The sequence below is a fragment of the Talpa occidentalis genome, unplaced genomic scaffold (genome assembly GCF_014898055.3).
Source record: "Talpa occidentalis isolate TD23 unplaced genomic scaffold, MPIMG_talOcc4v2.1 talOcc4.11, whole genome shotgun sequence".
Lineage (NCBI taxonomy): Eukaryota > Metazoa > Chordata > Mammalia > Eulipotyphla > Talpidae > Talpa > Talpa occidentalis.
The window spans coordinates 22,511,323-22,538,645 of NW_023601104.1; the positions used below are offsets into that span (position 1 = coordinate 22,511,323).

The 27,323-nt window shown below is 34.2% G+C and overlaps 1 protein-coding gene across 4 annotated transcripts in view; it reads right to left on the reverse strand.

Annotated features, from left to right (window-relative positions):
- Positions 1 to 27,323, reverse strand: part of NEDD4 (NEDD4 E3 ubiquitin protein ligase) — a 105,434-nt gene that overhangs the window by 40,337 nt on the left and 37,774 nt on the right. Inside the window, exons 1-2 of one of the 4 annotated variants that reach the window (XM_037502542.2) lie at positions 23,843 to 25,591; positions 837 to 887 (exon numbers count right to left, since the gene is read on the reverse strand). In XM_037502542.2, the coding sequence (XP_037358439.1) occupies positions 837 to 887; positions 23,843 to 25,405 (1,614 nt within the window). In that variant the 5' untranslated portion in view covers positions 25,406 to 25,591. Of the gene's footprint in view, positions 1 to 836; positions 888 to 8,889; positions 9,003 to 10,638; positions 10,668 to 23,842; positions 25,592 to 27,323 lie in introns of those variants that run through there. The other 3 variants (XM_037502541.2, XM_037502539.2, XM_037502538.2) reach the window with 3 other exon arrangements.

The following is a 27,323-nucleotide window of genomic DNA, read 5'->3' on the forward strand; positions in this document are numbered from 1 at the left end:
TTCTTATCAAGTTTAGCAGCCCTCTGTTATATTATCCTTTACTTTCTCACCTGCATTTTGTATTAACTACCCATTTAGTCCTGAAATGTTTTTGTAAATTCTCATGACATTATTTTACTTGGTTCTTTTCCTCTCTGTCTGTTCTTTCTCTTCTGACAGGTCTACACCAACTAAGGTTCAGTGTTTACCCTTCAATGCTCTCATTTCTTCTCTTCTTCTCTACATAATATATTTTCATATCTTTGTCAGCTGCCCACTCTAAGCTTTGATTTTTTCTGTTTTCTACTGAAATTCAATATGGTCAGGAATAAACTTATCATATTTCAAAACAAAAAGATTTTTTTTTTAACTTTTTTATTTGGGACACCAATTCTATCTCCCAAATTCAATGTTGCATTTTTACTTTTGCCCTACTGTTGTTTTCAACTTCCATGTCAGAAACCTGGTTCAATGATGATTTATTATAAGATATTTCCTGAGTCTGTCTTTCTCTACTGCCATAATCTTGGTTCAGATTCAGTTTCATGTCTATGTAGCAAACTAACATAGTTTCCTTCTTTCCTATCTTCAGTAGACTCTTTCTAACCAGTCTCCCTCAAACAATGCTTTCATGATTTCAACAAATAATGGTTCTATTTGTTACTAGAGTTTTTGTAATCTTGGAGACAAAATGGAAAATTAAGATAAGTTTTCAGAAAATAATGTGCTCAAAAATAATAGCAGTATATGTTTTATAAATCAACATTTATACTACCAATATTGTATAATTACAGTATTTATTAAATTAAAAAGAATAAATACAAAAAGTAAGTAAAATCATGGGCATCTATACCAACCGGTAATGGATAAAGAGGAACATCCACTTGACCTAGGAAATCATCTCTTGTCTATAAGAGAAAAAAGAAAAAAAATAAGATTTATAAGATGCTCAGTCATTTTAAGAGATTTTGATAACCTATTACCATCATTCGCAAAAATGTAGTTCTTTTTCCTAACCTATGCAATATCAGTATATTAATATTAAAAATCTATGGACAATAAATAAGGTAATATGGTACAATTTCTAATAATGGCAGAATTGATTACATTAGATTATTTGCAGATAACAGCAACATACTCTGAAAGAAATATAAAAAGCAACTATTTGAAAACACTATGTGACCAAAAGCAAGTAGAAACTGGACAGAACCCCAACTGTTGAAAGAAGGAACTATATTCAGTAAGATTCATATTTATATGGCTTTGCCTCTGGTACTACTGCACAATTCATATGGTGGAGTGATTAACACTTAAGCATAAATCTGAAATCATATTTATTTAGGAGTGTAACTCCTAGTTAGAGGTTAAAAGAATAACTGAAAAATGAAGAGGACAATCCTTGAAATGAACAAGTCACAAGAGTTACTACAAATCTCTATAAACTCTACCCAAATTCCTAGCTGATCTCTGAACTACACATATGAAAGATAATAGCTGAGAGGCTGAAAAGACAGCGCACAGATTTCAGTGGATGTTTACCTGAAGAGAGAGCATTTGGAACTCAGATAAATTAACTTGCTACAACAAAAATCAATACTCTTCAGGAAAAGATAACAAAATTTGTTGCTACAGACTTTTCAATAGAATATTTTCAGTATTTTCAGTAGAAGTATTCATTGCTCCATCATGTACTAAACATACTGCCCAATGTACAATAAAAATTTACTAAATGTGTATGCTTGGGAGAAAAATATTATAAAATTAATGTTTGTGCTCTTCTCAGAGCATTATATCTGAAGGCAATAAAGACTAGAGCCAAATATTATAGAGTGTTAAGAACCACTAAATATTTGATAAAAGTATATAACATGAAAAACAGAAACCTAATCCAAAAAACAAACTGAAAGAAGTTGGATGAGGCCTCCCCTGGTGGTGCAGGTGGTTGAGAGCAGTGCTGTGAAGCTGTCCGCAGCCTCTGCAGCATGGGTTCCATCCCAGCCAGATGGTGAGAATCCCACATTGCGCAGCAGACCTCTCCTGTCTCGCCTGCTACTCCCCTCAGCAGTGTATTTCAGTCTGCCTGTTCTGTTCCCTGCTGTCTCTGGTGAATCCTCTCACCCTCCCACGCATCTTGCCTGTACCCCAGTTATTGTATGCATGAATAAATAAATCTTTAAAAAAAAGAAGTTGGATGAATAAGAATCAAGTCATATTTCAGGAGAAGTAGTTCAGAAAAACTATAATATTCTCAGAGATAGCAGAAGATGAAACATTTGGCATATAGAATGAGGCTATAAAAAGAAACAATTAGAAAGCTATTTTAAATTTAAAATATAATTTAAATTAAAAGTAAGATAGAGTTAAATTCCTGAGAAAGTAGAACTGAAAGCAAAAGGAAAAGACTAGGATTTCCCTAAATAAGGAAACTAAAAAGTAAATTTTAAAACTGAACAACTAAATAATAGATAATCCATTCCTTTCAGCCTTTTGGCTAAGATAAAGTATAACAGACAATCCAGAAAGCAAAAAAAAAATGGAAGGAATTATCAGAGAACATTTTAAGAAACTTTCACTGAACTCAAGAAAATGAATTTTGAGAGTGAATGGATGCCACTGAGTATTAGGCAAATACATGAAAAAAAAAAAAAAAAGACTGACAGTAAGGCACATCACCATGATACTCAGCAGCCAGGAAAAAATCTGTAAGACTTGAGAGGCACAAAAGAGATCATACACAAAACTGAAATACATGACAGTAATGGCTCATGTAAATAAAATTGTGATAGAAAAATATTTCCTATATAGAATTCTATACCCAGTCAAACTATCTTTTCAATCATGAAGATAGAATGACACTTTCAGATAGTGGCATTCTTAGGAAGGTAACGAAGGCATACTTCTTCAAAGAGTAGGAGCGTAACACTGTAAGGGAAGATGCAGGGGGTTGAAGACAGGAGAGAAACCAAGATGATTCCCAGAATGAGGAAGGGAACTCTCAGAATGCTACAGTGCCAAAGCCATAGAGGAACCAGTGCATACTGGAGCAAGACTACAACAGGGATGCTTCCAGAAGAAGAGGAATAAGAATATCTTCTTCATAGGGTTTCTGAGAATTAAATGAGACAATATACATGAAGTGCTTTGCAATATACTCTTCATACAGTGAAAATTCAATAAATGTTAGCTACTGTTAACATGTGAAATGTTGGCATCTATAATGAAAGACGTACCCCCTTTCCTTTGGATTATCTGTGGACATTTCATACAGGTATGTTCAAAAATGAATTCCTTTTTATTGTGTCAAAGTCTAGTAAATTTGCATAGTTCCTATTCCTGAACATGAGTTCATAAAAATTGTGAAATGGACCAAACTGTGCTATGGTGTAGTACATAATTCCTGCTTTTGTTACATGATTTTCTACTCCATACATCTTATTTTTAAGAAGCTCTAAGTAAAATGCAACAAAATACAGTGAAATCTCAACTAGGAGAACTAAGGAATAAATATTTTAGTTAATCAATTATTCAATTTAGGTTTAACCAGATAAAGAAATAAAACTTATTTTGGGGGGAGCAGTTCAGTCTTACTGAATAGCCTTGCTCTTTTTAATTGAATACACTGAATATCTTTTTGATGATTCATGACCTTGCAGTGCTTAAAAAAATATGGCCATAATCAATTATCACGAGAGAAACACAAGTATGTAACAGGATTTCTCAACTTGAGAACTACTGTCAATTTGAGCCAGACATTTTGTTGTTGTTGAGGGGACTGTCTCATGCATGGAAGGATGTTTAGCAATATCCCTAGGCTTTGCCCACTAGATGCCAGTAGCATTCCTCCTCCAGTTGTAGTGACCAAAAATTTCTCTGACATTGCTAATGTCCCCTGAGTAGCAACATTATCCCTGATTGAGAATCACTGTTAAAGAAGATATAAAACAGGGACCTCCCTGGTGGTGCAAAGGGTTAAGCACTGCACTATGAAGCAATCTGCAGCCTGTGCAGCAGGAGTTTGACCCTGGCCTGGCCAGGGAGAAACCCACATTGCAAGACAGACCTCTCCTGTCTCGCCCACCGCTCCCCTCACCAATGTATTTCTGTCAATCTGCCTGTTTTGTTCTCTACTCGGTCTCTGGTGGATCCTCTCACCCTCAGCATCTCTGGCCTGTACCCCAGCTCTTATATACATAAATAAATCTTTTTTTTTTTTAAAAAAGAAAGTATAAAATATAATGTCTCAATAGTAAGCAAGACTTCCCACCTCCTTTAAAGTAAAAGCTTTACTGAGATAATTTACTACTATACAATTCACCCACTTAAAGTGTTCAATTTTAGGAAATTTTCATCACCCCCAAAAGAAATAATCTATTAGCAGTCACTCCCCATTTTCTCCCTTTCACCATGACTAGGAAACTACTATTCTACTTCTATGAATTTGCCAATTCTGAACATTTCATATAAATGAAATCATATAATGTGTTCCTTTATAACTAGCTGCTCTAACTTACCAAGATCTTTTTAAGGTTCATTCATGTTGCAGCAAGTATTAGTACTTCAGTCTTTTTTTCATCACTGAATATACCATATTTTATTTAAGACTATACCATATTTCATTTAGTTGACTGATATTTACACTATTTCCATTTTTGGCTATTGTAAATAATGCTGCTAAATTCTGTTACAAGATTTCGTGCTGTTATATGTTTCTCATTTCTCTTCAATTTATACTTAGGTGTGGAATTGCAAGGTCATATGGTAGCTCTATTTAACCCTTTGTGGAATTGTCAGGCTATTTAAAGTGGCTGCACCACTTTATACTCCCACCAGCACTGTAGGAGAATTTCAATTTTGTCACATCCACATCACCACTTCTTTGTTTCCTGGAATTTTGATAGTCTTCCAAGGAGTGAAGTATATCTCAGTGTGGTTCTGTTTGTGTTTTCCTGATGAACAATGATGTTGAGCATCTTTTCATGTGCTTCTTGGCTCCTTATTTCTAAGAAGTTCTTAATTAATAAATCTCTCGAGATTCAGTCTCCTTTGTAGAAACAGTGCCTTGTCACTGCAGAACTGAAAGAAAACATCTTATCCCATACATTCTCTGGTTCTTTGATTACATTTTGTGAACAGAAACATAGAACAAAAATCCCACATCATGAAGATCTCCTTTCTCCAGTAACTGTGGCATATAAAAATGCACTTTGGAAATCTTACATCTTCTTGCTTTAAAACAAGTTACCAGAAATGAATTTCTTTTTCAGGTAACTTCTACTAAAATAAAACAATCCCAAAGAACTATATGGCTAATATTAGAAAAATGAACAAATTTTCCAAACTACAAATCAATATGGTTAGTTTGAGGAGAGGGAGACTATGAAACTGGGAACTATCCTGGAAAGTCTGGGACATATGGCTGCTATAAATATAGGACAATTAGAGGTTATTTTTCCAGTTGCAAAGAAAAAGTAATAGTCTTAAATTCATTCCTATGAAAGCAAGTCAGTCTGTGATGTTCATTAGTATTTCCCTAGCCAACCAATTGTTCCAAATTCTGAATATCATGCATTTCTTCAGAAGAGTTATTTCCTATATTTGAATGCATGAAGCTTACTTTATAAAGCAAATTTGCATTTGGTAAAACAGAAGTAATTTAAGAGTGGTTAAAAATCTGAGAAAGAATTCAGAACAGCAGGTGATTTTAAATAGGACCATCTGTAGTGGGCACAGTTTAGTCAGAAAATAATTTTCAAAAATATTTTAAAGATATGAATTTCAGTTTCTTAAAATAATTTTTAGAATATGAAAAGCGAAAAATCCAAATTGCTGTTTTCATAAAACTTAAATTAGAACTATAGGTGGTTCTAAGTTTAGGGGGACTATTATGAACTTTGATAATGCTGAATAGTGGCTGAGTGTTCTGCTTCAAGAGAACCCAGTATTACCACAGCACACCTACCACCAAGGCCGTGAAAGTCCTCCACCATAGTCCATTGTGCTCCCTCCCCAGTTTGTCCTCCTCTCTTTCTCCCTCTCTCTCTGGTAACCTCAATTCTACAGTTAGATCTCTAGGGTTTTTTATTGATTTGGTTTTGTCTGACCCTTTGTTTTGTTTCTTGATATTCCACATATACATCGCTCCATCTGGTATTTGTCCTTCTTTTTCTGACTTACTTTATTTAGCATAATGCCCTTCATTTCCATCAAACATAACCCGAATGGTGTGATCCTGTACCACTAAGTCATATAAAATGTTGTAGACCAATGTTATATTAATAAAAGAATTTGTTCTACAAGCACAAAGAGAGAACCCAATGTTAAAAAAATAGAATTTTTAAAAGTTAAATTGTCATATTTATAAAGAATACTTAGCTTTAAAAAAGAGCTCCATTTAATGTGAGTTACAAATAATTTGCCAGGGCAAATCTATATGTAACAAAATATTAAAGGAAGAATCACTTCCTCATAACCAGAGTCAAATAGTATAGCCAGTTTTCCGTATAATATCCAAGTTATAATTTTAATCATGCTTTTTAATCAGTAAAAATTAATTCAATGCATGAATGTTAAATACAGTATAGTTTGTTTTCAGAATTAGCTATTTTTCTTTTCTTTTATTTTTTAAAATATTTATTTATTTATGCATACAAGAACTGGGGTACAGGCCTGAGGTATAGGGCATGAGAGGATTCACCAGAGACAGAGTGGGGAAGAGAAGAGGCAGATTGATTGAAATACACTGCTGAGGAGAGCAGCAGGCAAGTCAGGAGAGGTCTGCTGCGCCATGTGGGTTGCTCCCTGGCCAAGGATCGAACTTGTGCTGCAGTGGCTACTGACAGCCTCATAGGTTGTGTCTTAACCCCTTGTGCCACCAGGGAGGCCCAGAATTAGCTATTTTTCTAATCAAGATGATTTTTTAAAGTCATTTTAGAAAACACAGGTAACAGACTCAGAGTTAAAAATTAAAGTGGCTTCTACTCTCTAGCTATCTAACCCTGCCCTCAGTCCTTCCAAAAGGTAACAGATGTTATTTTGGTTGGTTGGTACCACTTCAGAGTGTTTGTTGACATTCTTGTGTGCATCACTTCTCTTTCCCTTCAACAATATTGCTAGGACCTCTTCCAATATCCCTTCATGTAGTGATCCTTTTCATCTTTATGGTTATATAGTGTGTCAGTGCATGGAATACCAAAATTTTTTTAACATGTTCCCTATAATAGACAGTTTGTTGTTTCTAATTCTTTGTTATTACAAGCAATGCCTCTGTGAATGAACTTGTATTTATCATTTTGCATATATATACCAAAAGTAATTTTTCTTTTATGTAATAAAAAAAGACTACAATGAACTATATGAAGTAATCTGAAATGAAAATAGATCTCATGGACTGATTGGATGTTAAAGAAGGAAACAGTGTCCTAAGGATGCCAAAAAGCACATAAAATTTTCAAAGACAAAAATAACAAAGATTCATGATTAAGAAGTTTTATATGAATTTATATCTTACACAGATCTGTGTTCACATAGTTGTATTAAAATTCTTTATGTGCAAATGCCATGGTTATTTTGTATAAATCACTCATTCTAAAAAAAATTAATTAGGGCAGGCAATAAAAAAAGAAACTGGATAAATTTATAACTATAAAAATTTTCGGTAGGAAAAATATAGGAAAGCCCTTGTAAATCATATCATTTAAATCAAGACAAGAAATTCAGAGATATTTCATAAAAGACCAGAGAAGAGTTAGAAACTCTCAAGTTGAGATACTAAAAGGAAAATTACATAGAAGCCTTTTTTTGTGTTTGGTAGAATTTAAACTCTCATTCTACTACTTACAGTTAGGTTAAACATTTCTTAAACACATTAAATGTTGACACTTTGACATAGCAAATATTAGCACATGTGAATCTCTGAGAAAAATAAACAATACTTATATGAATGAACTCACTTATAGTATTTTTTTTAAAATAAGGAATCATATTTTTGGCTTCTCAAATGTTATAAAAACCTTTAATGAACCACCCCCTTCTCCAAATCTGTATTAATGTATTTATACTATATCCTAGATATAAATAAAAAAGGATTATGAAAACTACTCTAAATTTAACTTAACTATTTTCTAACATATGTAAATTTTATTAAGTAAAATTCTATTTGCAATAGCTTCTACCTTTCTACTTACATTCTGACTCACATTATACTATGGCCTTTATGCTTTAAATATTTTTCAGGAAGTTCAAGATTTACTGATTCAGTCATTTCGTGTGTTGACGGAGAAATGGTGTTAGTTAAACAAATAGTATAATCTAGTCCACACTACAAAATCATAGTTCTATGGAAACTGGATGTCTTCGCTGAAAGCAAACATTCACAGATCCAAGTTCGTGATTCTCGTAGCCAGCCAGCCTGTCTGGTAGACTCAACTGTAAGATACAGACTGTACTTGTTCTTTGACAAAAGCTTCATGCTGCTTAAAAAGCTAGGTACAGGCATTCTACAGCTCTTAAAAACCCTCACATTTTAAAAGTGATTTTTACCTAATTTTACAGGGCTGGGTAGAGAGTCAGGAGAAACCAACATCCTAAAGCAGTTTCAGTTTGTTATCTTCTGATTTCTGTTTCCTTGGAGGTCTCTGATTTATAATCATCACAAATTTGTGGGAACTGAAATTTTATCTTGACACGTTCCTCTACATTTACATGCTTTAAAGTTTTGCTATAATTTCCAGTGAAGAATTTCAAATATAAATCTTTTACAAATATGTTACAAAAGATAAGCAATCTACAGCAGACAAGGAACAACAGGAATTCAGTTGTATTATACTAAACACGAACAGAATTTTATCATTATTTTTAAAGCTAAAATTGAATCCTTCCAACATGCTTTTAGAAGCAATTTATACTGCATACCTCTAAACTGGAGGACTCCAGTGAAGAGAAAGTTTTGCATTTGTTACAGCTTTCTTCCTCCCTCAAGAAAGGTAGAGAGGCCTCAACAACTTCTCCCATTGTTCCAAATTTTTATTTCTAAACAAAGGAAAATAGCAAGAGGGCTAAAAGTATAAATTTTAATTTAACCAGGAAATGCCCTCAGCTAGATAACTGATAAAAGGGATAGGGCTCTTCCTTTTAGAAAGGAAAATATTCATTCTTCATTGAAATAGACAGAAGGAGGTGGTAGCTGAAGAAAGCAGCCTACAGGTTACTACTCCCTATCTAATTTAAAAGTTTTAAAAGATTTAGGTTGAGGTGGTTCACTCAAGTGGTTTTCAAATTTCAGCGTGTATCAGAATCACATGGAGGGTTTTTGAAAGACAGTTTACTTGGCTCCACCCCCAGAACTTCCAAGTCAGTAGGGACCTGAGAATCTGCAGGTCTTACAAGTTACTAGAAAATACTCCAGCAGCAGATCCGGTCGGTAGTCACTGAGAGAACCAGATCTCTATTCAATACAATTTCTGGAGAAAACCAGGAAGGAGACAATGACGGGTGATAACTGAGGTAATAAGTAGTGCATCTAAATTTATCTGTTTTTACCATGCCTACTTCCAAAAGGACTTGATGGTTTAATGATAACAGACAATGTAAATTAAAACAGGTAAAGATGGACCTCCCTGGTGGCACAAGGGTTTGAGATGCAACCTATGAGGCTGTCCGCAGCCACTGCAGCACCAGTTCAATCCCCGCACGGGTACAGACCAGAGGTACATACAAACTGTACCCCGGTTTATATGACGGATCTTACAAGCTGGTAAGGAACACTTTTCAAAAATACTGACCCAGAGGAAAAAATGTAAATTCCCTACCATGGGATTTTCAGTTCTTTACTTCTAATCTATTTTGCAGCCTTATCTGTCAATAGAAGTGTTTTTGGTATAGTACTATGCCTTTACTGAACAAATCCTACTACTTTGCCCGCCCAAACTCACTTCAGCTTCTTGAAAAGTTTCTTTCTCATCTTTACCTGTCTAAATTCTATCGCTTTATAAGGCTCAGCTCAATGCCATTTTAATGAAACTTTTTTGATGAGACTAAATTTTTGATGAGACTAAATTCTTGATGAGACCTAATTGCTAATTTTCTCCTCTGTAATTATGCTTTACCTTGCATTTATTTTAACATCTGCAGAATGGTTCTCTTCTATTCCAGACTTTATAAGACTATAAATTTCATGAGTGCTGAAAATATTAGTGATTGGCTTTCATAGCTGGGTTCTGCGCTATGTGTGATAATAACATGAAGTATCTATTTCTGCATGGTTGACATATATCCACATGTAATTGAATATAATTATATAGTAAACACTAAGGAAAAGTACAGAATTCTAAGGATGTATATTGGAGAGAGGTTAGGGACAATTTTTATTGTTTAAAACCCAGTATGCCCTGTCTTTTTAGGTATTTAAATACATAGAGATAAATTATAATTTATCAAATGGTTTTTTAAAATTAAAAGTCTAATGTACTAGAAAAGCATACTTTATCATCTTATCTCAATTAATCCCATCTTTGTAAAAATTAACTCTTTAGACCTGAAGTACTCTATGATGTGAAGAGAATTTACCAGGAAGAAAATAATAATCATTCTAAAATTATGAAAACAAATCAGCAATGTGATAGGAAATGCTACAATATCAAATGAAGATGGTATCAGACTTCCCTTGTCTTCCCAGGCACTAGCTTCAAGTTCTGCCTGCACATATCAAGAGTCAGTGGCCCACAATGGTTGCTATGGAAACGGCAAAGTTCATGAAGCCTGGGAAGGTAGTGCCAGTTCTGGTCAATACTACTCCAGACACAAAGTGTCACTGTGAAGAACATTGATGATGACACCTCAAACTGCCCATACAGCCATTCTCTGGTGGCTGGAATTGATCGCTATCCCCACAAAAAGATAGCCATCATAGGCAAGAAGAAAACTGCCAAAAGGTCAAAGATCAAGGCTTTTGTGAAATTTTATAACTACAATAACTTTATGCCCACAAAGTACTCTGCTGATATCCCCTTGGACAAAACTGTCATCAATGAGGATGTCTGCAGAGTTCCCGCTCTTAAGCCCACTGTAAATAATGCTGTAATAAACACAGGGGTGCAAATATCTCTTAATTAGTATTTTCATATTTTTAGGTAAATACTCAGAAGTGAAATGACTGGATCATATGTAATTTCTACCTTTAATTTCTTGAAGAGTTTCCATATTGCTTTCCATAATGGCCACACCAATCAAAATTTACATTTACATTCTCATGAACAATGTACAAAGGTTTTCTTCTCTCCACATCTTCTCCAATATGTTGTTTCTTTTCATTTGGATAATAGCCGTTCTCACAGCCATGAGGTGATACCTCACTGTTGTTTTACTTTGCATTTCTCTAATAATAAGGGATGAAGAACATCTTTTCGTGTGCCTATTGGCCATCTGTATATCTTCTTTGGAGAAGTATCCATTTAGAGTTTCTGCCCATTTTTAAATTGGGTTGTTTTCTTATGTGTGTTGAGTTTTATACATCTTTTATATAATTTGGATATTAATTCTTTGTCAGACATATGATTTGCAAATATCTTCTCCCATTCAGTAGGACATCAGTTTGTTTTAAATCAAGTTTCTTTTATTGTGCAGAGGCTTTTTAGTTTGATTTCTTTGTTTTGCTTTTTTATTCCCTACTGTTGGAGTCAAGTCCCCAAATACATCTCTAAGGCTGATGTCAAGAAGCCTATCACATATGTGTTCTTCTACATAGTTTATCGTTTCAGATCTTACTGGGTTCTTAAATGTATATATGACTCAGTTTCTACATATATAAAACAACAATTAGTATTGTTACATATTATAGCACTTTATAGTTTATATTGAGCACTTTATAGTTTATATTGAGCCTTCATATATTTTCACATTGTAACTAGATAGTAAAAGCTACTTTTTATTGAGCACTAACTATCTGCCAAATAAATATATTATTTCTTGTCATCAAAACAACTCTGCCAAGTTTGATACAGTGCATATTTCATAAATATGAAATTAAAACTCAAAGAAACTGTAAAAGGAATTAATACAGCTAATTCATCACAAACTACATTTTCACTCTTCTTAGGAATAAGGAGACAGGTAACCCAGATGTCTGAATTCTAAATGCAGATTTGTGATGAGACTTAAGCAAGGTGTAGGTAGGTCATAAATTCCAAGTCTTACTTCTTCTCCCTTAGTGTTAAGTTCCAAAGGAAAACTTCAATTACAGTGGTTATACATTATCAAAAATAATCTGATTAAGAGAAACAGAGTCCTGTGGTGAATAATTAGCATGCTAAATTATAAATTGGAGATATTCAGCAGAAAGGGGATAGGGAGAGGGATTAAAACAGGGCAGAAAGAGCATAACAGACTATGGCGATAGTTCATGGATGACTTAGTAGTGGGAATTTTATGGGGACTATACCTGAAAGGAGAAATTAAACATTGTACAAAAATGAACAATGATGTGAAATATATCTATATTTTAAAAATTAGCATGCTTATCCTCAAAGTGAAATGAACATGATAAAATAGATGAAGAATTTCCACAAGAAAGGGAGAGGTATCTATCTTGAGCTACACTGATACTAAAATAACCTAGATACCTTGTAGTTCTAGTAAGTTTAGACCTGTTGCTAATTTGAAGTTTGATAACTACATTATAGTTTTATATATTCCAATGTACTTATCCATTATGGATATACTCCAAAGTGTTTATGGGTAAAATATATGCTGCATGGGATCCATTACAAAAAAAAGTTTCAGGGGTGGGGGTGGAAAGGAGAGGAGACAGACTATATGATTGGCAAAATGATAAGAGTTGACACTACGGTTTCACTGAGGGCACACATGTGGACTCATTGCATTATTCTTTCTACTTCTGCATGTTTGAAATGTCCCATAATAAAGAGTTTTAAAATATTTATTAAAAAAATAGGCATTTAGGGCCTCCCCGGTGGCGCAGCGGTTGAGCGCTGGGTTGCGAAGCTGCCCACAGCCTCTGCAGCACCAGTTCTATCCCCGGCTGCTCCCCGGCCACCAGAGGAGGGTCCCACATGGCACGCAGACCTCTCCTGCCGCCCGCTGCTCCCCTCAGCAGTGTACTTCGGTCCTTCTGCCTGCTCTGCTCCCCGCTCTGGCTCTGGTGAATTCTCTCACCCTCCCGCGCTTCTGCCTGTACCCAGTGCTTGTATAAATAAATAAATAAATAAATAAATAAATAAATAAATAAATAAATAAATAAATATTAAAAAATAGGCATTTATAATCATTTAGGTTGTTTATTACAGTTACTAAAGAAAAACTAAGGTGAAAATTCAGAAAGTGTTATGGGGTAGAAAGAGTCTGCTATTTGATCAATAAAAACAGTCAGAACAAAGTAATTTATAAATGTTCAGCAGAGAATAGGAAAAATAAATATTTGAAATCTAAACTGGTTCTCACATAATGTGCTTAAATAATAACACCTGAACTTAGTTTTCACTTAACAATGGCAATAAATAAAGGACGTGTTCTGTACTGTATATTCTCCAGAGTGTTAAAGTTATTTATCAGATTGTAGTAAGCCCAAGCAGAAATTTTCCTTTAGACAAATCTTTTTTTTTTTCTCTTCCTGATGCTATTTTTACCAGAAAGAACCTTTTTCAAGCATCTTATTCTATAGATGCCTCATTGCAGGGTAAGGTAAAAGTCCTCTTGGCTAGCAATGTAGTAAAAGAATGCTTCAGAATACACAGACATTTCAGCATACACAGAACAGACAAGCACGGCTCACCAAACACCATAAACATCATTTATAAGATTTATGATCTTCAGTAAGTTATTTTAACTTTTCTGAGCTTTTCCCCTTATTTCTAACATGGAGATGATAACTATCTCAGAGAGGCTTTTTTTAATGTGGTATATAATACGATATTAACTGATTTCAACTTTTACAGAATCAGAGTTAAGAATTGAAAAAATAAAAAGAACATATCAGGATTTTCTCCCCATTTAAAAAGTCACAATGAGGTTTCAAGTTTGAGTGAGTGAATACTCACTATTCCATTAGGAGGCCATTAAGTCTTTTCTTTCTCGTCCTATATCCAAACACATTTAAAAAAAATTTTTTTTCAAAGATTTATTTATTTTTACACAAGAGCTGGGGAACAGGCCAGAGGCGCCAGAGGGTGAGAGGATTCACTAGAGGCAGAGCAGGGAGCAGAACAGGCAGATGACAGAAATACACTGCTGAGGGGAGCAGCAGGCGCGACAGGAGAGGTCTGCAGCGCCATGTGGGACCCTTGTCGCCAGCCGGGATCCAATCCACACTGTGGAGGTTGTGGACAGCTGCGCCACCGGGGAGGCCCTCCAAACACATTTTTAACAGGTCTATTTTCTTCCTCAGAGTGACAGGCATGTATAATTACATTTAAATATATTGCCAAGAATGTAAAAGATTGGGAAATATGTAAAGGAAATCACATTTTCTAATATTAACAATATTTAATATCACCTTTGTAGCAGTACATTCATTTCTAGAATATGTACAATGCATTACAGATAACAGGTATGAAAAGCAGATACCTCATTTACTGTAAATTATATTATCATCAGTCATTTAAGAATTTGGTATGTAAATATTACTTGTAAGGTATGGGTCAACCTGAATTAACTCAAGTTTCAGAATCTACAGACAGAAATCACTACACCTCTGAATCACACACAGTGTAATACATGATACATGTTACTGCATATACATATGTATGCATGTGTGTATGTGTGTGTGTACATGTGTGTGTGTGTGGACAGAGAGACAGAGACAGCGACAGAAAGGAGAATGTTTCTTCTCTAAAGTAAACAAACTGACTTCAGCAAAAAGACCTTCAGATACTGGCAGTTAGAGGCTTCACTCAACAATAAAGCCTACCAGTTGAAAAGCAGCACACAACTACAGAGCCTCCAGATAACTTCATAACTTAATAGTGACTCACTTTCAAATATGGACAGGCACAGCTCACCAAGCACCAGGAGGAAAATGTCCAATAACCAGGAGATACAAGCAACAATAACAGCAAAGTGACCCACAGAAACCAGAGAGATATTCTCAGAGAAATTAGAGACTGTATTTATAAGAGAAGGATGAGAACAGACAATCATCATAAAATAAGACAGGCCCTTAGAAAGTGAAATAATCAAAATTTTAAGATCAAAGAGAAGGGGAACCTGAGGGAAATTTTCCAGGAAGTAGAATAAGGAGGCAAAGAACAGAATGCAGGAGGGAAAAGATCAAATCTAAGTGATGAAAACTTTGGCTAATAGGAATTCTAGAAAGAAAGAACAGAGAAAAAGGCAAAAAGGGAATCTTCAAAGAAATAAAATCTCAGTTTTAAAACAGACATGAATCTTGATAAAACTTAAAATTATTTAAATATGATATGTCAAACATGTATCTTAGAGATTAGGTGTTCACCTGCCTGCAGCAAGCAGGTATATGAATATTATTATATATTTTACTGTGCTATAATAGTTTTTAATAGTTACATTGTCTTCTCATTTGAATTATAAACTCTTCAAAGCTAGGAATATTTGTCACTTACAGCAGGCACATATTCTATTTCCGATAAATACTTGTTAAATTCATTTGCTTTGAAGATGACTTGAGTTTCCATTAAGCTCTGTGACTCCTTAAGAGGTTTCAGTTTTTCAGGCTTGGTACAAAAGGTAAAGGTCATTCTTAGCTAAAACAGTTACTTGAAACTCCAGGAACAACTCCGAGAATCTGGCTCTTACATCAAGACTAGAATGAAGTCTTTTTATTAAACAATGATAAATTTAAAGCTAGGCAAAATACCTTTGTTTAAATGTCCTTAAACATTTGGCCCATTCAATCCTCTTTATAGAAAACTTGATCTAAGTTTCTATCCAGACACATAGTTCTATGGTACCAGTTTGTGGAATATGTAGGCTATGAATCAGACTGCACTGTGGAAACTAATCCTTGAGTCACGATCATAATATTCCACTGGCATCCACCCCAGGGACAAGGTATTCATTTAAGAGTGCCACTCTTTCATGCGAAGGATGAAGCATCAAGTAGCTCCCACTCATCACTACAGTCATCAGTTAAATATCCTGGTTTGATTGTCTGTTTGTGCAAGGCTGTCTGGTCAACCTCATTTATTAGGCTTTTATAGTCATTTCTACCTCAATCCTAAGGTCCCTAATTTTGGTCATTAATTTAACAAATATTTATTGAGCGTCTATTTTGAGCTAGATACTGTTTTAGGTACTGGGATACAGCAGGGAGTATGACAAAAGGTCCCTGAGTTAAGGAATTAGATTCTAGCAAATTGAAGCCCAGGAAAGATAATCCATTCATAATATCCCTTCTCTGGAATTCTTCTCTGATTAATTCTAGAAAAGTTACAGTTGTTTGCCTGCTAGCATGCCTATTTCTATCTCATCTCTAGCTTTTCTTGCTATACCCCTTTTACTCTTACCTGAAGTGTTTAATATCTATGAGACTCCCTGAAATTAGGCTAACCCCCTAGAAAGACTAAAAAATTAGTCTTATATATATATAAGACTATATAATACCTTATATATATAATATCTTATATATAATCTTATATATATAAGATTTTAAACTTTTCTCCTTACACAGTTATCAAAAAGACAGCTCATAACTAAGCATTGATTATATATGGCATTTTATTGCATAAGTCAATGTCAGATCTAAACATTCTTAGTCATACCCTAACTGGTACTGCTAGAGAAAAGTATGTTAAAAAGATGAAACTGTTTACAAAGAAGATAGATACTGCTTAAATAAACCAGAATAGTTAAGAAAAATGTAACATTTCTACTGCATGTCTTTCAAATCTCATGCTGAGAGGGGAAAAATGCAAGCAACGATTTTAAAAGTAACATAAACCAGAATTGCAGCCATAACAAATTCAAGAGGTTTCTTTAAGTAGAACTGCATGCTTTGCAGACCAATATTTTCAAGTTCTTAAATGAAACTAAATTGTAATTCTGTAAAATTTAACTGAGTTCTGTGCCAGTCATGCTAAAGTTCTCTTATAAGGCAGATAGGCAGATTTGCTCTTGAATTCTTATAGGTCCAAACACTATCTTTTATTTTACATGGTCTCAATCAACAGTTAATCTAAATACTTAAGTGGATGTAAAGCTCTGTAAATTATTTTGGTTATGGTTGCAGCATGTGTATGGCTCTCCTTTACGTAAAAGGGGACTCATACTTCAATTATGAACTGGATTACTGTTCTCAAAAAAGAATGGTCATAAACTTTGCTTATCAAAGAGTTTGGGGAATTAACAGCATGACCTGGGATGACCTGGGAGCTTGTTAGAAACACAGAAATCTCAGGCCACACTCCAAACCTACTGAACCAGAATCTGTACTTAACAAGATCACCAAGTGATGTACACACACATAAAAATATAAAAAGTTCTCATACAACTAACAACTAATAAACCATCTCCAATTGTAGACCTCAAAGCTTTAGACGGCAATACCTACCAAACATAAATTTGAGAGAAAAAGGAACAAAACAGGAGGTAGTCGTAGATAATATCATTTTACCTATATCATAAACTATGATACCACCAGTTTTTGTAAGGGAGACATATGATAAAAATTTTGTAAGAATGTTTCTGTACTTAATGAACAACTGAATTTGAATACAATGTCCACTGTTTATCAACATCCTTGATGTAAATGTCTTTTTGCTTGGCAATATTTTTTTCCTGTTAAGGTAAATCATATGTTTCACAGTGTTATGGAAACCATTAACACTGTTTAATTTTGTAATATATCTAAGTCAAGAGAACGCCTGATTTCTTTTTTCTCCCACAGATAATCCAACTAGAAATGTTTTGATCAAGGTGTCTTTATTGTGACTGGACTTTGAATTGAGCTACAAGATACATATTCATGCTAGCTGCTTCCAAGTCCTCCTATCTGCTCTAGGTATACCTAAGCAGTTTGATTAAATCTCAGTGAGGGTAAAATTGCTTTCCAACAACTGCTCCCTTGTTGAGAGACTCCCCTCAAACATCTTACTGAATCAGAATATTAAACTGCTCACTTCTTGTTTTGAAAGGATATCTTATATCTCTAAATATCTATCTTCATCTGACAATAGTCTTCCAACCTCCTGCAGGGGCAATGAGTACAGAACCACACAGTTAAGCAATACTTCAGGTATTTCCTGGATGTGCTAACAAGATCACTGGTTGCCTTTCTTAGCACTCATTCACTCCTGTTAACCAGCCTCTAGACTTCAACACATTGGCTAGCCACACCAAGTGACTCTGCCAGGCCCCTTCTGCCCAAATAGGCTCCTGGTCCTGGCTTCTCCTGGCCTATCCAGGGTCGTCCATATTGTAAATGGAGAGAAGGTCCAAAAGGATGAAGCCTCATGACAGCCAGCACATGTGGGCTCTGTATCCTGGAAGAAGCAAGTGACAGAGAGAAAGAGATGCCTATTCTCCAAGTAGTCTCTAGAACTAGGTCTTAAATTCTGACTTGTTTACTACATGGAAGCTCTATTTTATCTTATTTTTGGCAGTAGGGAGGGGGTTAAGAAAGTGAAGAGTAATACAGCTCAAAATAAGTTGTGACTATTCACAGACAAGTTTTCACTTCCATTTTTCTGTTTCCTTCATTTAATATTGTTGACTCTCCATTTCAGTTTTCAGAGCCCATACTCAGATCTACAGTGAAAGAACAGAGAGATACAGTCTCCACCCTTCCCTGCAAAAAACAGACTATAATATTCTTAGAGATAATTTATCTTATGCTTCTAATATACACCCAGTACCATGTCTTCTATATTGCAGTAACTAAATGTGTACCTTGCCTATACTATCTCATGCCTATTATATCACATTTAGCCTATTACATGACATGTCTCTCATATGCTTACCATATGTACCTGTTTCATTCTTACGTAAACTGGGCTTTTACACTATTCTCCTGAGCCTGCTCTTGCTATCACTACCAAGGAATTCCTAACTCCATATTCAATGGATACATAAATTCTCTGTTGGTATCCTGGAATTTTCCCTTCCTTTGACTTCCATGCCTCCATGTTCTCCTGGCCTCTCTGGCCCTTTGGTGGCTTCTTGTTTCTTCTTGATCTCCAGTTTATCTTCCACCATCTTCCTGAAGTTGGTGGCCCCTAGAATTTTTATTTATTGTCTCCTTTTTTCTCCCTTTTATGGCTTTTTCACTTCATTCTCACTTAAGACTTTGGTTATGAACAAAACGCCTAAGCTACTTTTTCAATTCTACTTTTCTCCTTAGGCCTGGTCCTCTATCTCCACCTGCCCTGTATATTTGACAGCAGTGCTATACTACCAGGGCAGCCTCCTAGTACATAAACTTAACAATGGATGGCTTATTTGTATCCTTCTAATCTGACCCCTTCTTCTGAATTTCTTATCTTAGCTCACATCATCTCCATACACCCAGTCAATCAAGTTAAGAAAAATTTGGTTCACCAATAATCCAAGGCATTATAAAAAATGTATCACTCAAGGTATAAAAACAAGCATGTTACACTCTCAAAGACTTCCATTGCCTAACTATTGTCTGTTATCTGAAGACAGACTGCTTTCTCTTCAGCATGAGGTACTCCCCCAACCCACTTCTAATGTCTTATCTTTTTTGATATCCCTGGGTTCCCAATGCTTGATTTTTATAGTGTGATTTTTTCCTACCGCTCTAGCCTTGCTTGTATTGCAGCTTCAGCCTAGAGCAGCAAATCTCAACTGGGATCAGTTTTAGCCCCAGGGGTCATTTGGAAATGTCTGGAGACATTTTTTTTTTAAAGATTTATTTTATTTATCTATGCATACAAGAACTGGGGTACAGGCCAGAGGTGTCGGGGGGGGGGGGTGAGAGGATTTACCAGAGACAGAGCAGGAAACAGAACAGGTGGACTGACTGAAATGCACTGCTGAGGGGAGCAGTGGGCAAGACAGGAGAGGTCTGCTGCACCATGTGGGTTAGCTCCCTGGCCAGGGATTGAACTTGTGCTACAGTGGTTGCAGATAGCTTCACAGTGCTGAGACTTAACCTCTTGTGCCACCTGGGAGGCCAGATGTCTGGAGATATTTTTTGATGGTCAAAAGTGGGGCAGACAGGTGCTACTGACATCTAGTAGGGGTAGGACAGAGATACTACTAAATATCCTACCAGGCACAAAAGCCTACTAAATATCCTATTCAGTCCCCACATAACAAAACATATTCAAAATGTGAATAGTGTTGGGACTGAAAATCCCTGTCCTAGAATATCCTCTCTGATTTCTCCACCTAGACAATTCCAACTTACCTACCTGACTTAGCTCAAGGTCACCTCCGCTGTGAAAACTTCCTTTACAAACCAGGTACTCTCCTCCAGATAAATACTGTTATTCTCACTGTCTCATACACACCTCTATTTTAGCAGATCATATTGAACATTTTTGTTTGTTGTTTATCAGTGCATCTCTATTACCAGAATGGGAGTTCCCCCAAGTAGAGACTGTACTTTATCTTTTATTACCAAGACTTGGGTCAGTGCCTGGCAATTGGTAGGCACTCAAAAGTATGCTAGATAAATGCATTAAAGAAGACACATCCATAGAGAAATACAAAGTATTTCTGAAGCAAATATTTCAGCTAACTGAACGTCCTTGTAATTAATATTATAATTTTCATTTCCAAGGAATAAACATATACAAGTATAAGATACTGTTGCATCACAGTTTTAGAGTCAATATTTATAAATTATATTGTTTTTATAGGAGACTCAAAGTGTTGCTCAAAATAAATTTAAGCAAATGTCTCTAAGTATTCTGCTACAGTTAATAAAAATAAGGATTTAGAAAATAATGCAACAATAATATAAAGATATTCTAAAACATTTGTTTTAGAATGCACGAAGACATTATAATGTATAATCTTCAGATTAAAGGCTTCTGGAGTAATTGAGACATTAATTTATTAAAGTTCTATGCTAGACTTAAGTAATATAGCTACTCAGTGACAATGAACAAAAAAAAGTGTATTTCTAAAAAAAAAAAAGTAAGGCCAAATTTTCTAATAAAAACATGCTTATATATGAAGAATGAAAGATATGTAAAAGTGTGGAAAAATACTAAGGTATTTTAAATAATAGGGTAATGAAATCTCTGAGCATCCAAACACAAAATGTAAGTGATCTAGAAAATAGGAAAAAACAAAAATAGTGCAAACACAGGTTTTAGAAATCTGAACAGCAATTTTATAACTGGTTAAAAGGACCTTAACTACTTCTTGATGGTGCTAATAAAATATTACATACAATGTTAAAACTTCTAATATCTACTTTCTGATAAAAAAAATCACTATCTAGCATTTACAAAAGTAATACTGTATTTCAGAAAGTACATACAGTAAACATACGCCAGTTATTATCATGTTCTTTGATATGCTTGAAATAAACAACATTATGCAGACTACAAAGCCCCATCTTTTTTTTTTCTTTTTTAGAAAGCCCCATCTTCACTCTTAAGTTGTAAACACAGAACAGAATCTGTGTCGTAGACTGAGGTAAAAGTTCTCATTAATTTAAAAAAAAAGTAGCCTTTAATGAACTGTTAATAATAGAGAGCTGGAAACTCAATATTATACTGCTAGAGAGTGGTAGCTAAACACATAGGAAAAGAATCTGTAGACATCCCAGTGCTTTAGAAATCGGGTCCCTGACCAAAGCAGTGATTTAATTTCATGGCTGCTGGGTACAGATAGCTGACATTACTAAATGCTACTCTAATATCAACTTGTTAAATGCAAATCCAGACTCAGCATATCAGAATACTACCCTAGACTAACTGGAGTCATGGGAAATATTTTGGGAGCTGTTTATTTATAAAGGAGTTACAATACACCACTATAATTAGATTAATATATAATTATTGATAAACACAGGATTATTTCTAAAACCCCGTTATTGTTGTCATTACTATCTTTAGAAAAAGCAACATTAGTATTTTCCACTTAAAACAAGACCTTGATTTACTATGAGTCAATTAGATTAACCTAGATCTAATATATATTGAACTGAATGGTCACTATAATATTTATAATACTTCTGTAAAGAGAAGTTGTTTAATAAATATTAAAAAGAGGAATAATTTAAAGCTCTCCCATCAAATTACACACTTCTAAGCTATTTTATAATACAATAATCTAAAAAAAATTTAACATCTGGTTGTCAGAAAAAAATTAAATTAGTTTAAGTTTAAATAAAATGTATATTTTTAGTCATGCAAAAGGCATTTAATCATATCCTATTAAAATATTAAAGAAACCATTTTCACGAGCATCCACAACAAACTATATTAACACAAAGTCAACTATTTTAGGGATAGCCCTATAAATATTTCTAGGTTAATTATTCCTTTCAAATTATTTCATTAAAAGTAAAATAAAATTACAAAGTACAGGTAATTCAATTAGCAAACTATTAATGTTTCTTTATAGTAATTACTTCACTGCCTTCTGTTAGAGGGCAAAACAGCTGAATGGATTATAATCTTCTAAAAAGCTGGTTTTGTAAATGGAACTAACAATTCTAAAATTTCAAATATAGATCAGAATTTGAAATCTGATCTTTTTTCCATACTCAATAAGCCATTTGCATATATTAAAATCTAGGCATTAGGTAACAATGATTATATGTTATATACCAGATTTCAAAAGAGAAAAACAAACTAACAATGACTTAATATTTTATTTACCTAAAGCTGCTGGTCCTGAAGTTTGTTTTAAAAACTTTGGTGTAGATATTGAGTGTTATGCAAACACAAATAAACAGATAAGTTTTATTTTCCTAAACTGTTATGTACTGACATCTAGATCTGCGTTAATCAGAAAAGCTTTTTAATTTCTCAGAGTCTGGCAAGATCTTTTAAATATTGAAACTTAAGAAGAAATCTCTTTGAGTTCAAAACTCTTAAAATGCCTTGGAAAAGAAAAATTACATAAAGAACTGTTTTGGTTAACTCATTAGCATTAAATTACTAATATAATAAAGTAATTTATCAAAATAAATTAATAAAGTAACTAGAAAATTATGGGAAATGCCTAGCAATTTAAACCAACTTCAAAAAAAGTTTAGAATTCAATATTGCTGAAAAGAGTGAGTTACATTTTAGAAGGCAGTCTTAGCTAGTAGCTAAAGAAAAATAGGGTGGAAACAAAATTCCTGTGGTTGAGGGTATATACAAATGCAAATGACATTTATTTTTCCTCTTCTTTAAATATACAGTGTAATAATTTATATAATGATCTAATAAATACATGTAGTTTAGAGAAATACTTTACCTAATTTCATTTATTGCAAGATTTTCACATTTTTATATGGGCTTTTTATTGTTTAATATTTTATTTCACAATGATTAAGAAAGAAAAAAAACTGAATGAGCAATTTTGGAAGTAGGCATAAAATATGAAGTTAGACATAAAATACTATGCTGCTTGAGGGACACACAGACCAAGGTAAATGGTATAGTATAAATTATTATTTAAAGCTTGTTTTTATACTACAGAAATGTTTTATTGCTTAAATCACTTTGGAAAGTTTTTCCTTAATGCATTTTTCTACATCAGTAAAAAAACAAATAAAATAAAATAAAGTAACACTGTGAGTACTTCAGATTTACATATATAAAGTTCACAACTACAAAATATATGCTGGTTAAGGACCAAGAAAGTATATAAAACTGCTAAGTAATAATAAATTTTAACCAAATATTAAGGTATTCTAAATTCACATTTACATATAAATTTACATTTACAAAAACCAAAGGAAACTTACCTTCTTACAAGAATGCTTCAAACAATTAGATAGTTTATTTGTGAAATCTTTGTTGTTGTCTCTTGGTAAATTATCAACTGTACCTTCTTTTACAGATGCAAACTTTATGAGTAATTGAGATGGTCCCCCCTTAGAACAATTGTGCTTAAGGCTGGATAAACAGGAAACATTTGGGTAAGTTCCTCCCAAAGAAATACTTCTTTGTAAAACAGCATGGTTTTTGTTTATCTGTGAATTTGGTCTCTCCAACTGTCCAGTGATATTTATTTCATAATCTACATTTGGGGAGGATGGTAAACATGCAGATGTCCTATGCACGTGTTTAATATACTCTGATTTAGAATTAAGCTTAACTTCTGACATCTCTGGTTTACTATCACCATTTGCTGTTTTACAATCTAACGTAGTTGCTTTTTGTTGGGTGAAATGCACTGAAACACAAGAATAGCCTTCAGATGATTTTTCACAGACAGTCTGATTTGAACTATTATTTGCAATAACAATTTTCTTTTGTAAAGAGCCCTTCCTGTGAAGTGGCCGTATATCTCTTACTTCTCCAGGAGTACAGGTTGTTTTAGATAACCGAAGTCCATTGACAGCTGTTGAAAGAAATCCCTTAGCACTAGTACCGTCCTCGTTGTGGGCAATTTCACCAGGAGAAATAATAAACTGGTGTGAGGTTTGATAGGATCCTTTGCTTGGAAGAGTATCTGTACTTGTTGGAGAAGTTGGTGGGGTGTTTGAAGGACTCCTAGGAAAAATGACTAAGGATGAACAACGTTTTAGTGGAATTTTCGAGTTCCTGCTCACTGGCAATTTTATAATCTCTAGTCCATGCTCCAAGTCATCCTGGGCAAATGGAACTGCACTTGTACTTCTTGAAAAAAATTCACATGGGGTAGTATTCCTGTTTGGCACACTTCCAGTGGAAGCATTGTCAGAGAACAAATTTCCACCAAAAAAAGTATCATCAGATGGTGGGAAAGTATAACCACTACTGTCACTAATGATACTGTTGGTGTATGAACCTCCACTTGTGATACTTGTGCATGACCCATAATCACTACCATTGCTACTGTAAGACCCATTCTCACTGGTCAAAAAGTTACTAAGGCTATCATTGCAAATGGCAGAACTGCTTAAAAGGTTACCATCAGTCACAGCATTCAGTTCATCCTCAACCACAGCACTACTGTAAATGCCATCCTTCAAGGCAGAAGTAAATGAAGCATCATCACCATCAGCTAAGACATTGCTAGACTGAAGACATCCACTGTACCTTGTCGGTTGTAGTGAAATCTGGAGACAGCTGCTCTTTTTATTAACATTTTCAGGTGAAGGAACAGATGCTCTTTCCTGAGATTTAACGTTTTCTTTTATTAACGGAGTTAGTGCAGTCTGTCTGGGCGTCAGCTTCATTTGAACAACATTAGACGCTGAAATCCGTGTTGGTCTTTTGAAACACATGTGAGCACTGCTATCCAAATCACCTCCGGAGTTTTCTGACAAAGGATAAGTATTACTTCTTCTGGCTGCAAAGTGCAATCGTAAGCTTTGTGCCATTTGTTCTCATTTCCAAACATGTTAAGGGCTGAAAGTCATAACAAAGATCTCTGTCGGTAGACAGGGTAGAAGCAGCTGTACTGCATCGAAAGAAAAAATCATTTGTGGTGCCTGAAAGAGTTTATAAGTAGTAGTCTTTATCCTAAGTTAGACATCAGATAACAGATATCACAGAAAGAAAAAGACGACCCATTCCTGAGACTGACGTTTCCAAAATGTCTTGAATTGCTTGTAGTCAAAATGCCTTCACTTACAAAGCACTTGATTTCCAGCGACCTTTAAAGCTGAGCTCAGCTGCAGCACACTGCCTCAAACACTGCCAACCTTGTTTCAATTATACCTTCTCCAATTTGCATGAATGAGTAACACAAGAACAACAATCTTCTAGCATTTCAAGTTGAAACAGTATTTTTTCACTCCAGCTCTACTAAATGAACATTTAACTATGTGAATCAAGGTTCCTATACTTTTCTCCAGCAGAGTTTGACCACTAATATTTTTACCCATAGGGATAGAATTACAGGAAGTTGGTAGGAATGAAGCCCCATGTAATTGAGTATCAAATCAAAGATTGAATTTCCAAATAGTGGCTATACTAGGAATTTAGTCAAGTTAGTTAATGTAGAAATATAGTTAAATTTTTAAAAAATGAGTAAGTTCAAACAGCTGTATATATTTGAAAATACCAGAACTTTGGGGTGAAATAAAACGTTAGCATTAAATCAAATAAAGCATTTAGTTTCCAAAATACTACTTACAAAAAGTGAAAGCTGAAGGATAGAAAGACAAAATTAGCCTAGTAATGCTAATGCAAAAACTGAGCATACATCTGAGGAAAAAAGTTTAAGAGAAGCTGTCACCAAGCATTTTCTCTTGTAATTTTAAGGTCTTTTGCAGCCAAGTAGTACAGTCTTTAAATGATGCCATTTATATTTTGACTATTAAAACTCTGCCAAGAAATAGCCTAAGCAAACATTCCATTAAAAATATATGCAGATTAGACTGAAAAACTATACCCAATATAGTTTGAGCACACAAGATATTTTATTCCACTGTCTCTGCAATTCATTCACTTAAGAGAGTGTTGTGGTAAGTAAAGAAGTCTAAAAAGGATTTAACACATCAAATAAACACATCTCAATGCCAATTCTGCTCTGAAAAACTCTTAAGAGCTCTTTGCTGGCCCCTACTGGTAGTTTGAAAGAATCCATTTAGCTGTTTCATATCTATAAAGAAATACAAACCAGCCTGCATATTTCTTTATATAAACAAAGTACATACTTGTTTACATTTTTGGGTACTAGCACTGCCCTAGAGGTGGAATTACTTACTACTGCTGATAAAGCTCTCACAGAAGAGAACAGCAAACTGTTTGTCCTTTTAGAGATTGTGATTTTGTACATATATATTTTTTTTCTGCTTTGTATTTATTTAACCTTTACTTTATTTTCAGTTTACTAGGTAATAAAAGTTTAATATTTTAATTTCTCCCCTAAATGTCACAGACCAAGGTTGGTATTCTATTTGAAAGAGGCGAATTTATTTTTGAATAATACTCTAGGGTATATTTAAACCCCTTACCTGAATTTTATAGCTGGAACTGCAGTAATAAATATATACTGGCTCATTCATAGGAAAGTAAAAAGTAAAATAGTTCAGTTGTTTACACCACATGGTACTACACCCAAGTTGTATTTTCCTAAGTAATTTTTTTTCCTAAGTAAAAGCAAATATGTAAAACATGTACTTTGTTAAAAAAACAAAAACAAAAACAACTTCTTAGTATAGATCTGTTTTCAATTATACCTTTCCAACAGTATTTTTAATCAAGACATGACAAAATAAAAATATGGAATTTATTAAAACTATATTTCTGATTAGAAAGATAGTAATGTTTCAGAACGTGTACAAATATGAA